Source organism: Diaphorina citri, unplaced genomic scaffold (genome assembly GCF_000475195.1).
Source record: "Diaphorina citri unplaced genomic scaffold, Diaci psyllid genome assembly version 1.1 scaffold1230, whole genome shotgun sequence".
NCBI classification, from domain to species: Eukaryota; Metazoa; Arthropoda; class Insecta; order Hemiptera; family Psyllidae; genus Diaphorina; species Diaphorina citri.
In genome coordinates, this window is record NW_007378659.1 from 63,331 (window position 1) to 76,824 (window position 13,494).

Here is a 13,494-nt window from a genome sequence, read left to right on the forward strand (position 1 = left end):
GTCAAAACTGTTTAATAAAATGTTCTTAAAATGTCTAGATCTAAAAGTCATAGAAGAAAAAGAAAAATCCCAAGTCCTTATTTTTGCTGTTCTTCAAACTCACATAAATAAGCGCATAAGGTCTACTAAGACAAAAATTGAAATGGCCAAAATACGAGCAGTGTCCCTTAGGCTGCAAGGAAGCCTCTATAAGAAGGAGTTTAAACATGGAAGATGGTGCAGGAGTTTCCTGATATGTAATTAGTGTTTCAGAAGATGATACTTTTTTAAGTAAAATCGAGTGAAAAATCAATAAAATAAATTCCAAAAATCCAAAAGGCTTTCAAGATTGGTTGACTAGATTAGATTGGAACTTTGGGAACACATAACATGCCTTAATATAATAACAAGCGTCTTAAGATATTCGTTATTTATCAAATAAATACATTAATAATTGTGCTTTTTTATACTGCTCGCATAGGACAGAAAAGTCCCTTTACTCCAGCAGTAGGCTACTACTAATACTGTGGTCAAATTCTCAAATTATATTGAGGATAAAATTAAAAATAAAATGAAATTAGATTAAAAAGATACTTACTACACACGATATAAGCATCACCCACATATCCGGTAATACATTGACAGTAAGCCCTATGGTTAGTCGCGTTACAGAACGCGTTGATGCCGCAGATTTGCGTCAAACAGGCGTCCTCACACTTCTTCACTTCGGTATTACAGAACTGATTGTCCGCACACTGGTCGTCCGATTCACACTCTGGGGGCGGTGGTACTGCAATGAGTTAACACAATTAATATCGAGTTAGTTCGCAATAAAGCATATCGATTTCCACGTAAAAAGTTGTGAAACATCCAATTCTGAGGTCAAAACTGTTTAAGAAAATGTTCTTAAAATGTCTAGATCTAAAAGTCATAGAAGAAAAGAAAAATACCAAGTCCTTGTTTTTGCTGCTCTTCAAACTCACATAAATAAGCGCATAAGGTCTACCAAGACAAAAATTGAAATAGCCATAATACGAGCAGTGTCCCTTAGGCTGCGTGGAAGCCTCTAGCCTCTATAAGAAGGAGTTTAAACATGGAAGATGGTGCAGGAGTTTCCTGATATGTAATTAGTGTTTCAGAAGATGATACTTTTTTATACATAAAAAAATAAATAACACGTCCTATTTTGGACTCAGAAAAAAAAACTTATTCTAATTTAATTCAGAATATAACTTACGTAGGATGCAGTTTCCATAGATGTCCAGCCGATAGCCGTGTTCCTCGGGGCATACACACTCGCCCCGCTCGTTAATTATCAGGCCCCGGCTCAGGTCACACACACACCGGCCCTGCTCGTCAATCTTGTAGCCGAGCTCGGGAATACAGCGGCGGCATTCATCGCGCTCGTTTAGCGCAAAGCCGGGCGGACAGACGCACGCGCCGGTAGCGTCTATGATGTAGCCCTTCTCGAGCGGACACTCGGGCACTGCGGGGACAAGAGAACAGAAAGGGTTACTGATTTTTCAAAGAAAAGACAAGCAAAGGTTTCAATACAGTGCTTAACAAAAATCTACTGAAGATCGCTCAGATCTTTGAACTTAGTTAGGAACCAGCTTAACTTCATACACAAAAATCCCACTCTGACCGTCGTATGTATGAAAGCCAAAGTTAAACTTTAGTTTAACTTAAGAAACTAAAGTTTAACTTAAGACGAACAATGTTGCCAATTTCATGTCATTTCTTGAGATAACTGGCTAGATTTCATGAAATTTGGCAAGATTTTCATTTCAAGTTAAACTAAAGTTTATCATACATACGGCGGTTTATCATAACTAAAGTTTATCATACATACGACTTCATACATACGGCGGTCAGACTTAGGTGTAGTGGCAATTACCCCAAGGGATGGGTTAAGCTTATACGAATCTAGGTAAAAGAACAAGAGATTTAAAAATCCTGGCCAGAAATTTAGAAACGCAAGAATTATTCAGATCGTACATAAAAAGGAAACAAAGTTCAATTGTGACAAATTCTGACAGACTTGTTCTCAAATAAATTAGTTCAAAATTCCCTGGCTCAGTTTAGATTCTAAACCGCGCCCTCTCATAAACGAAAATCGAACCCTCAAACTCCAAGCTACCCAGCGTCTTACCTTTATCACACTGAACGGCTGCGTTTCCTTGATAGCCGGGTTCACACTCACAAATCATTGTTCTGACAGGCAGGGTATCGAACACCGTACACTGGCCATGAATACCGCACGGTTCCGTGGCATTGCAAGGGTTAACACAGATGGCGTTGATACAGGCGGTCTGTGACGGGCACTCGGAGTCGCTGCGACAGCCCACGCTGACTAGAATGGGTTAATAGGGAATGAGGTGTGGTTAGTTAATGGTCAAAGCGAGAGCCGCCGTGAATGTAAAAGCGATTTCACCATAGTAAATGGCACAAGAAGGGAACCTATACCTAAACCTAACCGAATTCAATTTAAAGGTTTGCAATTGTTGTTACAAATTTGATACAAGTACCGGATACTCAAATTAAAAGCTTACAAGTAATCTATCTCCTTGCTTACAATAGAATTTATATCTTATGTACATATCTGTGTCAAATACTACCAACTTAACAAGACTTTGTTACTATTTTTCTTTTTTTTTTTCTCACAAGTATTTTCAAAATATCTAATATAAGTATTTTTACTACTAGGGTACTAAAATTTAGATAAGACATGTGTTTCAACTTACTCTTTTCACATCCTTGTCTGACATCTCCCACATAGCCTGGTGGACAGGAACACTCTGGTCTATGGTTGAACACTGTACACTCCGCAGGCGCAGTACACGGGTTCGATTCCACGCACGGGTTGCGGCACTTCGCATTGATACACGCGCGGCTAGGTGCGCATTCGGAATCCGATGCGCATTCGACCAGGATACACGCTACGTTGGGATTGCCGCTCAGACCAGGGGGGCATTCGCATATTGGACGGTGTTGTACGCCGTAGCACTCCGCGTTAGTACCGCACGTGCTGCCATCTGGTGCGCACACTGGGACACAGTTCCTGTTGATACAACTGTGTGTGCCGGAGCAGTCAGTGTCTGCCCGACAGCCGGCCAGTTCACACCGGAGCTCCGGATTACCCTCGTAGCCAGGGAGACACGAACACACCGGCTTGTGATCATACAGACGACACTCCGCGTTCGGTGCACAGTTACATGGATCTATACAACGTCCGTTCACACAGGACTTGCTATCGGGACACTGGTCGTCGCTTGTACACCCGACGGCGGTGAGTGGTGGCGTAGGCTTGCATGTGCCGCTACCGCTAGACACAAAGCCAGGTGGACACACACACATCATGGTACGTACAGGTGCGGTCGGTAGGACTTGACATTCTGCTGGTTGATCACATGGTCGTAGTGCTGTACACGGGTTCTGACAACGCGCGTTGAGACAAGCTTGTAACGAAGGACAGTCCGTGTCTACCTTACATTCTGGTTGTGGTTCAGGTCGACATGCGGTGTACGGGTTGCCTAGGAAACCCACAGGACAGCGGCACAGGGCCAGGTGGTTCTGTACTCTACACTCCGCGCGAGGGGAGCATGGGTGTTCATATACGCACGGGTTGATACATTGGCTGTTGATACATGCACGATCGTCCGGACAGTCGTTGTTGCTATGGCAACCTACCACGTGACAACGCTCGAACGGGTTACCACGGTATCCTGATAGGCAGCGACAATCCGCGCGACTACCCACAGCGAAACATTCTGCATTGGGACCGCACGGGTCACGCACCAGGCATGGATTGATACAGTTTCCATTGATACAGGCCCGGCCACTCTCACATTCACTATCACTGCGGCAACCGATGGGTTTACAGGCGATGTTTGGGTTACCATCGTATCCTTCTATACAGGAACACACAGGGCGATGGTTACTCACATAGCACTGGGCGTTCGCACCACAATCACATGGATTGTGTACGGGTTGCCTAGGAAACCCACAGGACAGCGGCACAGGGCCAGGTGGTTCTGTACTCTACACTCAGCACGAGGGGAGCATGGGTGTTCATATACACACGGGTTGATACATTGGCTGTTGATACACGCACGATCGTCCGGACAGTCGTTGTTGCTATGGCAACCCACCACGTGACAACGCTCGAACGGGTTACCACGGTATCCTGATAGACAGCGACAATCCGCGCGACTACCCACAGCGAAACATTCTGCATTGGGACCGCACGGGTCACGCACCAGGCATGGATTGATACAGTTCCCATTGATACAGGCGCGGCCACTCTCACATTCACTATCACTGCGGCAACCAATGGGTTTACAGGCGATGTTCGGGTTACCATCGTATCCTTCTATACAGGAACACACAGGGCGATGGTTACTCACATAGCACTGGGCGTTCGCACCACAATCACATGGATCTCTACACATGCGGTTCATACAGGTTTGGTTACTTGGACATTCACTGTCTATTGTACAGCCTGGTGGACTAGGTACGATCACTGGCTTACACTCTCCATAGTTATCAGGGACCCAGCCTTCAGGACATGTACACACCATGGTTCTAACAGGTAGACTGTCCAGTACTTCACATCTTGCTGTCTTCGCACAGGGACTGAGTTCTATACATGGGTTAACACATACGTTACTTATACACGCTTGCTGACTAGGGCAATCTCTATCTTGTTTACACTCAGGCTCTGGGGTGGCAAGTGGGGTGCGTTCACAGTAGGTTAGCGGGTTACCCAATGGGGTGTGTTCAGGGCAGCGACAACTGGCCAGATGGTTGCGTACGTAGCACAGTGCATTGTTAGCACAGGGTGGTGTGATAGCGTCTGTACATGGGTTGACACAATGTGTATTCTGACACATCTTATCCTGAGGACAATCTGTATCCACTTGACATTCAACACGTTCACATCTCTCGTACGGACTACCCACGTAACCTACAGGACAGCGACACACAGCACGGTGATTATCCGCATAGCACTCTGCGTTCAGCGCACACAGGTTGTCCAGGATACAAGGATTGACACACTGTCCGTTATAGCAGCGCTTGTCATTGGCACACTGCTCGTCCGATTCACAGCCTAGTTGTACACAGCCTACCAGTGGATTACCAGAGTAGCCAGGGCGACAGTAGCAGCTTGGGTAATGATTGACCACCCGACAGTCTGCGTTAGGGCCACAGTTACATGGACTCACACACAGACGGTTCACACAGGTCTCGCTAGGTGTACACTCACTGTTTGAGCTACATAACAGCTTGGGTAATGATTGACCACCCGGCAGTCTGCGTTAGGGCCACAGTTACATGGACTCACACACAGACGGTTCACACAGGTCTCGCTAGGTGTACACTCACTGTTTGAGCTACACACGGCTTGGTTTCGATACACGGGTTACGGCATTCACCGCTGAAACAGGCGAGCTTCGAGCCGCAATCGCCGTCCATTGTGCACTGCGGCGAGGGCGGCAGAGGAGCTGAGGGAAGAGAGAAAATTTTAAAGTTAAATAAAATTAAACTAAAAATAGTAACATTCTGACAAACATGATCAACCTCAGTTGTTTTTGTTGTTGTAGCGGCTTTAACTATAGCCGAATGGTGATGACAAAATAGAGATAATATCTCTTTTATCAGCCATACACCGGGGTGATGGTCTCTAGCCATGTTTAATTGGCTCGTCCTGAACCACAGTCAACCATCGTGAGGACTTGTGCTTGTTCTTTTCAAGCAGTGCGAACACTTTGATCTAGGGTCCTTATCGATGCTTCTTTACACTTACCGATAGTACAGGACACCTTCGGGTTGCCTACATAGCCAGGCGGGCACGAACACTGGGGCCAATGGTTGATCACTTGGCATTGGGCACTAGGGGCGCAATCACATGGGTCTGCACACCGCTGGTTAATGCAGGACAAGTGTGAAGGACACTCCGAGTCTGAGAGACATTGCGGCCGTTCACAGCGCACCTGAGAAAACAATTTGTTAATTAGGATAAAAAAACAAAACAAACAAACAAAACAAAGAGCACATATAACTATCAACTAGAATTTAACTCGGGTATTTCACCAATATCACAACCCTTGGAACTGATTTTTGAGTTCCAATTCTCCCAAAAAAGAGTATACAATTCTACGGCAGTCAAAAGATTATGAGTCATTTGTGCTACAGTGGAGCATTTTCACAACTTTTGTGGATATCCCACCATTACTAAGTGCCTCCTTTACTATTATTTCACATCTTTCTACTCAGGTAATGCTGCCACCAGTTGCTACTCCATGAGACAAGCTACCCAATTGTCCTCACGAGGCTGAAAGCACTCCGAACAGTCTGAACACCAAACACAGGACCGAAAAATCTTCGACCCCGCGGGGAATTCCACCCTGGACCGACATTGAGCAAACATGACTGAGAATGTTTCACGTGACAGTCTAAAACAAATATTCTCAAACTGTGGTCCACGTGGTAGTTTTAGAGTCGAAACTATGGAACTTACCTGTGGATCTCCGAAGTAAGTATCAGGGCAGTAGCAGCGCGCTCTATGGTTGAAATCGACACGACACAGAGCATTGGCACCGCACGTGGTGTAGGAACATGGGTCCGTACATTGACGATTAATACACGCCTGGGTAGGAGGACATTCTGAATCTGATCGACAGCCAACTGGGAAGAAATGATATCGGAATTGAATGGAAAATTATGGATTTTTGTAGTTAAAGGGTTAACATTGGAATGACCCTTTAGGCTCATGCCTAGGAGTGTAATAAGCCAGCCTAGTTAGTTTGAGCTACATCCTACTGTAGCGACTGCAGGCGGGACACAACGCTCCCTCGGGTTACCGGTATAGCCTGGAGGACAGCGACACACGGGTTGGTGGTGCTCGACATGGCAGAAGGCTGATGGGGAGCAAACATCGCTAGCACAAGGGTTGACACACCGCTGGTTTACACAGCCTAGGCTGTGAGGGCACTCATCATCCCGGGTACACTCAGGTAGGGGAGGCGGTGGTGGAGATTGCAGAGGGAAGGTACACTCGACATGCGGGTTGCCTACATAGCCAGGGGGACATGTACAGTGACTCTGATGTCCGCGTGATATACATTACAGAAGGCTGATGGGGAGCATATATCGCTAGCACAGGGGTTGACACACCGCTGGTTCACACAGCCTAGGGTGTGAGGGCACTCATCATCCCGGGTACACTCAGGTAGGGGAGGCGGAGGTGGGGACTGCAGAGGGAAGGTACACTCGACATGCGGGTTGCCTACATAGCCAGGGGGACATGTACAGTGACTCTGATGTCCGCGTGATATACATTGGGCGTTCAGTCCACACGAGTCTATACGGCATGCTTCTATACAACTTCCCTGTACACAACGCTCGGGGTCTCTACAATCCAGATCCACCTTACACTGAGGCTGGGCCAGTATTCTTCTGCACAGTCCATCATGTGTGGCTATCGTATCAGGCGGGCACAGACACATGACTGTACGCAATGGTAGACTATCAGTCACCTTACACTCCTGATCAGGGGAACAGATCTGTCCCAGGCGACATGGATTGACACACTTCTGATTCACACATGCTGTCTGGCTCGGGCACTGACTATCACTGGTGCATTCTGCTTGAGGGGTCGGGGTTCGAGACTCGGAACACTGGACGTACCTCACTGTCTATTGTACAGCCTGGTGGACTAGGTACGATCACTGGCTTACACTCTCCATAGTTATCAGGTACCCAGCCTTCAGGACATGTACACACCATGGTTCTAACAGGTAGACTGTCCAGTACTTCACATCTTGCTGTCTTAGCACAAGGACTGAGTTCTATACATGGGTTAACACATACGTTACTAATACACGCTTGCTGACTAGGGCAATCTCTATCTTGTTTACACTCAGGCTCCGGGGTGGCAAGTGGGGTGCGTTCACAGTAGGTCAGTGGGTTACCCAGTGGGGTGTGTTCAGGGCAGCGACAACTGGCCAGGTGGTTACGTACGTAGCACAGTGCATTGTTAGCACAGGGTGGTGTGATAGCGTCTGTACATGGGTTGACACAATGTGTATTCTGACACATCTTATCCTGAGGACAATCTGTATCCACTTGACATTCAACACGTTCACATCTCTCGTACGGACTACCCAAACAATCACTGTCCACCTAAAGCGAAAAAGAATGGGAATTTTCATTAGATAGAAAGTTAATATAGGAAAAAGAACAACGTCTAGTCAAGTTACTAGTCAAGTGAAGACGTTGTTCTTTTTCCTATATTAATATGTTGCTACTTGACAGATTGACTCTCCTAGAGAAGTAAGATAGAAAGTTGGTGTGATAGAGGTTTGACGTCTCTATATGACTTCCAAGGTTTTTACTTTTATAGTGAAGGGGGTTTTCCCTCCATTCAGCGACAAGCTAAACGCCAAGTCACATTGGCCTCACCCGACCGGGAAAAGGCAGCGATCACATTAGCCTTACTCAGCCTGAGGGACCAGGAAAAGTCAGCAATTCAAAACGAGCTTGAAAATCGAATTACCATAACTAGTTAGATCAAAATCGGTGCTGCTAAGAAATGGTTGGTTGGTTTCAAATGCTAGAAATTGACTATTAGGTTATTTTTATTCTTGCATGCCAATACTTTGGTATTATTTTATTATTATTTGTTTATTTTTCGACCACTTTCAGACATCGAACCCGCACTCACCTTGCACTCCGGTCGGTAACAGGCTTGCTGTGGGTTACCAGCCCATCCATCAGGGCAGTGACACGTGGGTCGGTGTGACAGCGTTAGACACTGAGCGCCGATACCACACGGTTGGGAAATGACGCAAGGATCTTGGCAACGAGTATTGACGCATGATAGCGTAGACGGGCACTTAAACAATCACTGTCCACCTAAAGCGAAAAAGAATGGGAATTTGTTTTAGATATAAAGTTGGTGTGATAGAGGTTTAACGTCTCTATATGACTTCCAAGGTTTTTACTTTTACGGTGAAGGGGGTTTTTCCCTCCATTCGGCGACAACCTAAACGCCAAGTCACATTGGCCTCACCCGACCGGGAAAAAAGCAGCGATCACATTAGCCTTACTTAGCCTGAGGGGCCGGGAAAAATCAGCAATTCAAAACGAACTGGAAAATCGAATTAAGGAGCGCGGTAGCGCTCCGCCCCGCCAAGTCAAGAAAGTTTGACCGCGCTACTAGAGATATTATCACAACTAGTTAGATCAAAATCGGTTGACAAGAAATTAATTGTTTTATTTTATTATTTTTCGACCACTTTCAGACATCGAACCCGCACTCACCTTGCACTCCGGTCGGTAACAGGCTTGTTGTGGGTTCCCTGCCCATCCATCAGGGCAGTGACACGTGGGTCGGTGTGACAGCGTGAGACACTGAGCGCCGATACCACACGGTTGGGAAATGACGCAAGGATCTTGGCAACGAGTATTGACGCATGATAGCGTAGACGGGCACTTAGTGTTATTATAGGGTTAGAAAAAGACTAGGCAAATTGGGTTCTACGAAGAAAGAAGGTGGGGCTTACCTTGCAGTGGTACTTGGCACTGGACGCGCGGGTCTCCAAGCCATCCGGGCGGACAGCTGCACACGGGACCGTGGTTAATCATCGTACAGATCGCATTCAGACCGCACGCTCCCGTACAGATGTCCCGACAGTGTTGATGCACGCAAGCCTTGTCGCGTGGGCAGTCCGGGTTGATAACGCACTCGGGGTAGGTACAAGACGCGGCGCCGTTGATGACGCGACACACGCCGTTTTGACCGCATGGTGACGGATTGCATGGGTCTGGTGGCGCTTCTGTAGGGAAAGATGAGTTGAGAGAGGAAAGAAATCAGTGATATGATTAACCAAATATGGGGGAGGGGAAAGCCCAAGTTTCAAGTCCTCCTCCTCCATTCAAGAAATATAATACTACCAAGATTCAAGTCAATCCACTCAGTACAAGTGAATCAAAAGTGAGTTACAAACTTACAAGATTAATTTGTCCCATAGGTACAATGGTACATGCATACCAAAATATTAAGTTTTATAAATCTTGTTGGGACACAAACAGCATGTGGAATAAAGTACTCCTACAGTTACAAAATTAAATAAACAGGAACGAAAATACTCACCTAGCACTTCCTTGCACAGGACAAACGGATCCCCTTGCAGTGGTGCCGGACAAGAGCACACCGGGCTATGATTGATCACGTCACACTGGGCACGATAGCCGCACACGCCCGGGCACGGGTCCACACACTTGTTGCGGACACACGCGCGGTTACGCGGGCAATCCGCACTGATCACGCACTCCAGCCGACAGCCTGTGGTGAGCGGCGAGCCGAAGTAGCCGGGCAGACAGGCGCACTGGGCGGCTCCGTTGATGACCGTACAGATGGCGTTCAGGCCGCACTGGGTGGTCGAGCACGGGTCGCGGTATTCGGGCTCTGAAAACAATGCGAAGGAAAAGGGGGGTTATTGAGGGGTTTGAAAAAGATTGGGGCTTTCGAATAGTTACAGAGGGAGACGGTGGAGAGAGGGAGGGAAAGGGAGAGAGAGAGAGAGAGAGAGAGAGAGAGAGAGAGAGAGAGAGAGAGAGAGAGAGAGAGAGAGAGAGATAGTTACAGAGGGAGACGGTGGAGAGAGGGAGGGAGGGAAAGAGAGAGGGAGAGAGAGAAAGGGAGAGAGCGGGGGAAGGAGAGATAAGGTTCTCAAACTCTCCCCAAGAGTTTCAAAACTACAGAGCTTTCTGGGAATCAATGGAATATGCGAAAAAGATTTGAGAGAGGTAAGGTTCTTAGACTCTAACCAAGAGTTTCAAGTCTTCTACAGAACCTTCTAAGAACCAAAGGGAAAAAGTTCTCACCGCGTTGTGGTATAGGTGAACACTGGCGGAACGCATCTCCCGTGAACCCAGCCGGACAGTAGCAGATCGGAATATGATTGGATACCGAGCAGATAGCTTGCACTCCACATGTACCAGGACAAGGGTCTCGGCAGTGGTTCTTGATACAGGCCAGGCTCAGTGGACAGTCAGAGTTGATGAGACATTCCGCTTTATACTAAATAGGTTATCTTCTTTCTCAGAGCACGCTTTCTCTCATCCTGTCCGCTTTCTCTCTGATTTCGGGATGACAAGACCATCGTTATTAGAGTTTCCTCTATCAAACCTGTTAAAATTACCATAGTAGTAAAGTACCCAACCAACGAGGTACTTACTTTCATAGCACTGCACATTAGCGTCGCCGGTCAAACCTTCTCGGCACGAACAGATGGGCCGATGCAGCTGTACCGAACATTGGGCGTTCGGTGCGCACACATTGTCCAAGCACGGGTTCTTACACCAGGAGTTGATGCAGGCCTTGTCATTCGGGCAGTCGCTGTTTGAGACGCATTCGGGTTTGGGCGGTTCTGAAAATGGAAAACATCAGTCAAATTATATAATGTACTGAAAACGGCGCCACCTTCTCTGTGGCGTATAATATCTCGAGTAGCGCGGTCAAACTTTCTTGACTTGGCGGGGCGGAGAGCTTTGACGCATTCCGGCTTGGGCGGTTCTGAAAATGGAAAACATCAGTCAAATTATAAAACGTACTGAAAACGGCGCCACCTTCTCTGTGGCGTATAATATCTCGAGTAGCGCGGTCAAACTTTCTTGACTTGGCGGGGCGGAGAGCTTAAAAAATATCTGGGTACACAAAATTGAAGATCTGATGCCATGAGGATACAAGGTTGGTAGCTGTAAGGAGTTGAGTCACAGGTAAGTCAAGCGGGTAAGTACCAAACTAAAAGGCATACTGACGAAAAATGAGAGTGATAATAGAAATATATTAGGAAAATTAGGTTCTGAGAAGAAAGAAGGAATACTGCCAAAAAATTGGGTACTAGTTCAGAAGTCGCGACAATGAAAAATTGCTACAAAAAGGAACTGTCTCAAATGAGCAGTGACCAGTGTTATTATAGGGTTAGAAAAAGACTAGGAAAATTGGGTTCTACTAAGAAAGGAGGCGGGGCTTACCTTGCAGTGGTACTTGACACTGGACGCGCGGGTCTCCCAGCCATCCGGGCGGACAACTGCACACTGGACCGTGGTTAATCATCGTACAGATCGCATTCAAACCGCACGCTCCCGTACAGATGTCCCGACAGTGTTGATGCACGCAAGCCTTGTCGCGTGGGCAGTCCGGGTTGATAACGCACTCGGGGTAGGTACAAGACGCGGCGCCGTTGATGACGCGACATACGCCGTTTTGACCGCATGGTGACGGATTGCATGGGTCTGGTGGCGCTTCTGTAATAGAGATGGTTGTAGAGGGGAAACGAAATTCGTGATTTTTACTCTGATATTTATAAAAGCGAGCTCCATTAACTCACTCATTCACTTTGGAATAAAGGAATTTTCAGTCTCATTCTCGCAGTATAAACAGGGTATATTCTATTCTATTCACACACTGGTCGCTCTATCTCCAAAAAACCCAACACCGAGGAAGCTGCAATAGGATTATTTATAAAATGTTCTAGATGTGCAATAAGAGGGGATTTTGCCGATTTCCAACCGATATCGAGCAAGTAAATAAACAGGGACACGAAAACTCACCTAACACCTCCTTGCAAAGCACAAACGGATCCCCTTGCAGTGGTGCCGGACAAGAGCACACCGGACTATGATTGATCACGTCGCACTGGGCACGATAGCCGCACACGCCCGGGCACGGGTCCACACACTTGTTGCGGACACACGCGCGGTTACGCGGGCAATCCGCACTGAGAGGGTTGGATAAGTTCAAGAGAAAGATTCGCATGACCAATAAAAGGCGAAGCAACAGTTGCAACAGAGGTGATCTTCGAAAAAATATGAACCACCATCTCATCTGAAGTAAAACTTGAGCTAAGACACAAAGTGTTGTAATGCACGAGAAAATATGTGGGTGAAACATTTTGTTTCAATGCGTTGAGAAGCAAAATGTTTCGCAAAGTGGTGCAACAAAATGTTTATTCTTCCCTCCAGAATTTGATAAAATGTGTGGATGAAACATTTTGTGTGACGGGCACTCGGAGTCTGACGTACATTCGGGTGAAGCTTGAGGCACTGGGGAGTGAAAATGGGTCGATAAGGTTTCGTTATTATTATTTTTCAACCAACAATTCTTTCACAAGCTCAAAAAACCTTGAGCTGAATCCTGAGCTAGAACTTTAGCAAAAGTAGCTCAAGTTTGTGTCGACTGACGAGGAAACAGCTGAGGTCTGATGGCAATTCAAGGTAAGGGTTAGATAAGTTCAAGAGAAAGATTCGCATGACCAACAAAAGTTCGAAGCAACAGTCGCAACAGAGGTGATCTTCGAAAAAATATGAACCATCTCATCTGAAGTCAAACTTGAGCTAAGACGCAAAGTGTTGCAATGCACGAGAGTGGGTGAAACATTTTGTTTCAATGCGTTGGGAAGCAAAATGTTTCGCAAAGTGGTGCAACAAAATGTTTATTCTTCCCTC

General features: G+C 46.6%; 1 protein-coding gene across 1 annotated transcript in view; it reads right to left on the minus strand.

Moving 5' to 3' along the window:
• Positions 1 to 13,494, minus strand: part of LOC103514832 (fibrillin-1-like) — a gene marked incomplete at its 5' end in the record, with an annotated part of 38,921 nt that overhangs the window by 9,267 nt on the left and 16,160 nt on the right. The window contains 20 exon segments of the mRNA XM_026827692.1: positions 578 to 769; positions 1,217 to 1,465; positions 2,132 to 2,332; positions 2,724 to 3,944; positions 4,406 to 5,240; positions 5,365 to 5,483; positions 5,786 to 5,972; positions 6,500 to 6,666; positions 6,783 to 7,098; positions 7,140 to 7,544; positions 7,669 to 8,163; positions 8,705 to 8,794; positions 9,304 to 9,434; positions 9,546 to 9,818; positions 10,136 to 10,450; positions 10,870 to 11,058; positions 11,223 to 11,414; positions 12,022 to 12,294; positions 12,601 to 12,767; positions 13,050 to 13,092. Of these exon segments, the coding sequence (XP_026683493.1) occupies positions 578 to 769; positions 1,217 to 1,465; positions 2,132 to 2,332; positions 2,724 to 3,944; positions 4,406 to 5,240; positions 5,365 to 5,483; positions 5,786 to 5,972; positions 6,500 to 6,666; positions 6,783 to 7,098; positions 7,140 to 7,544; positions 7,669 to 8,163; positions 8,705 to 8,794; positions 9,304 to 9,434; positions 9,546 to 9,818; positions 10,136 to 10,450; positions 10,870 to 11,058; positions 11,223 to 11,414; positions 12,022 to 12,294; positions 12,601 to 12,767; positions 13,050 to 13,092 (6,060 nt within the window).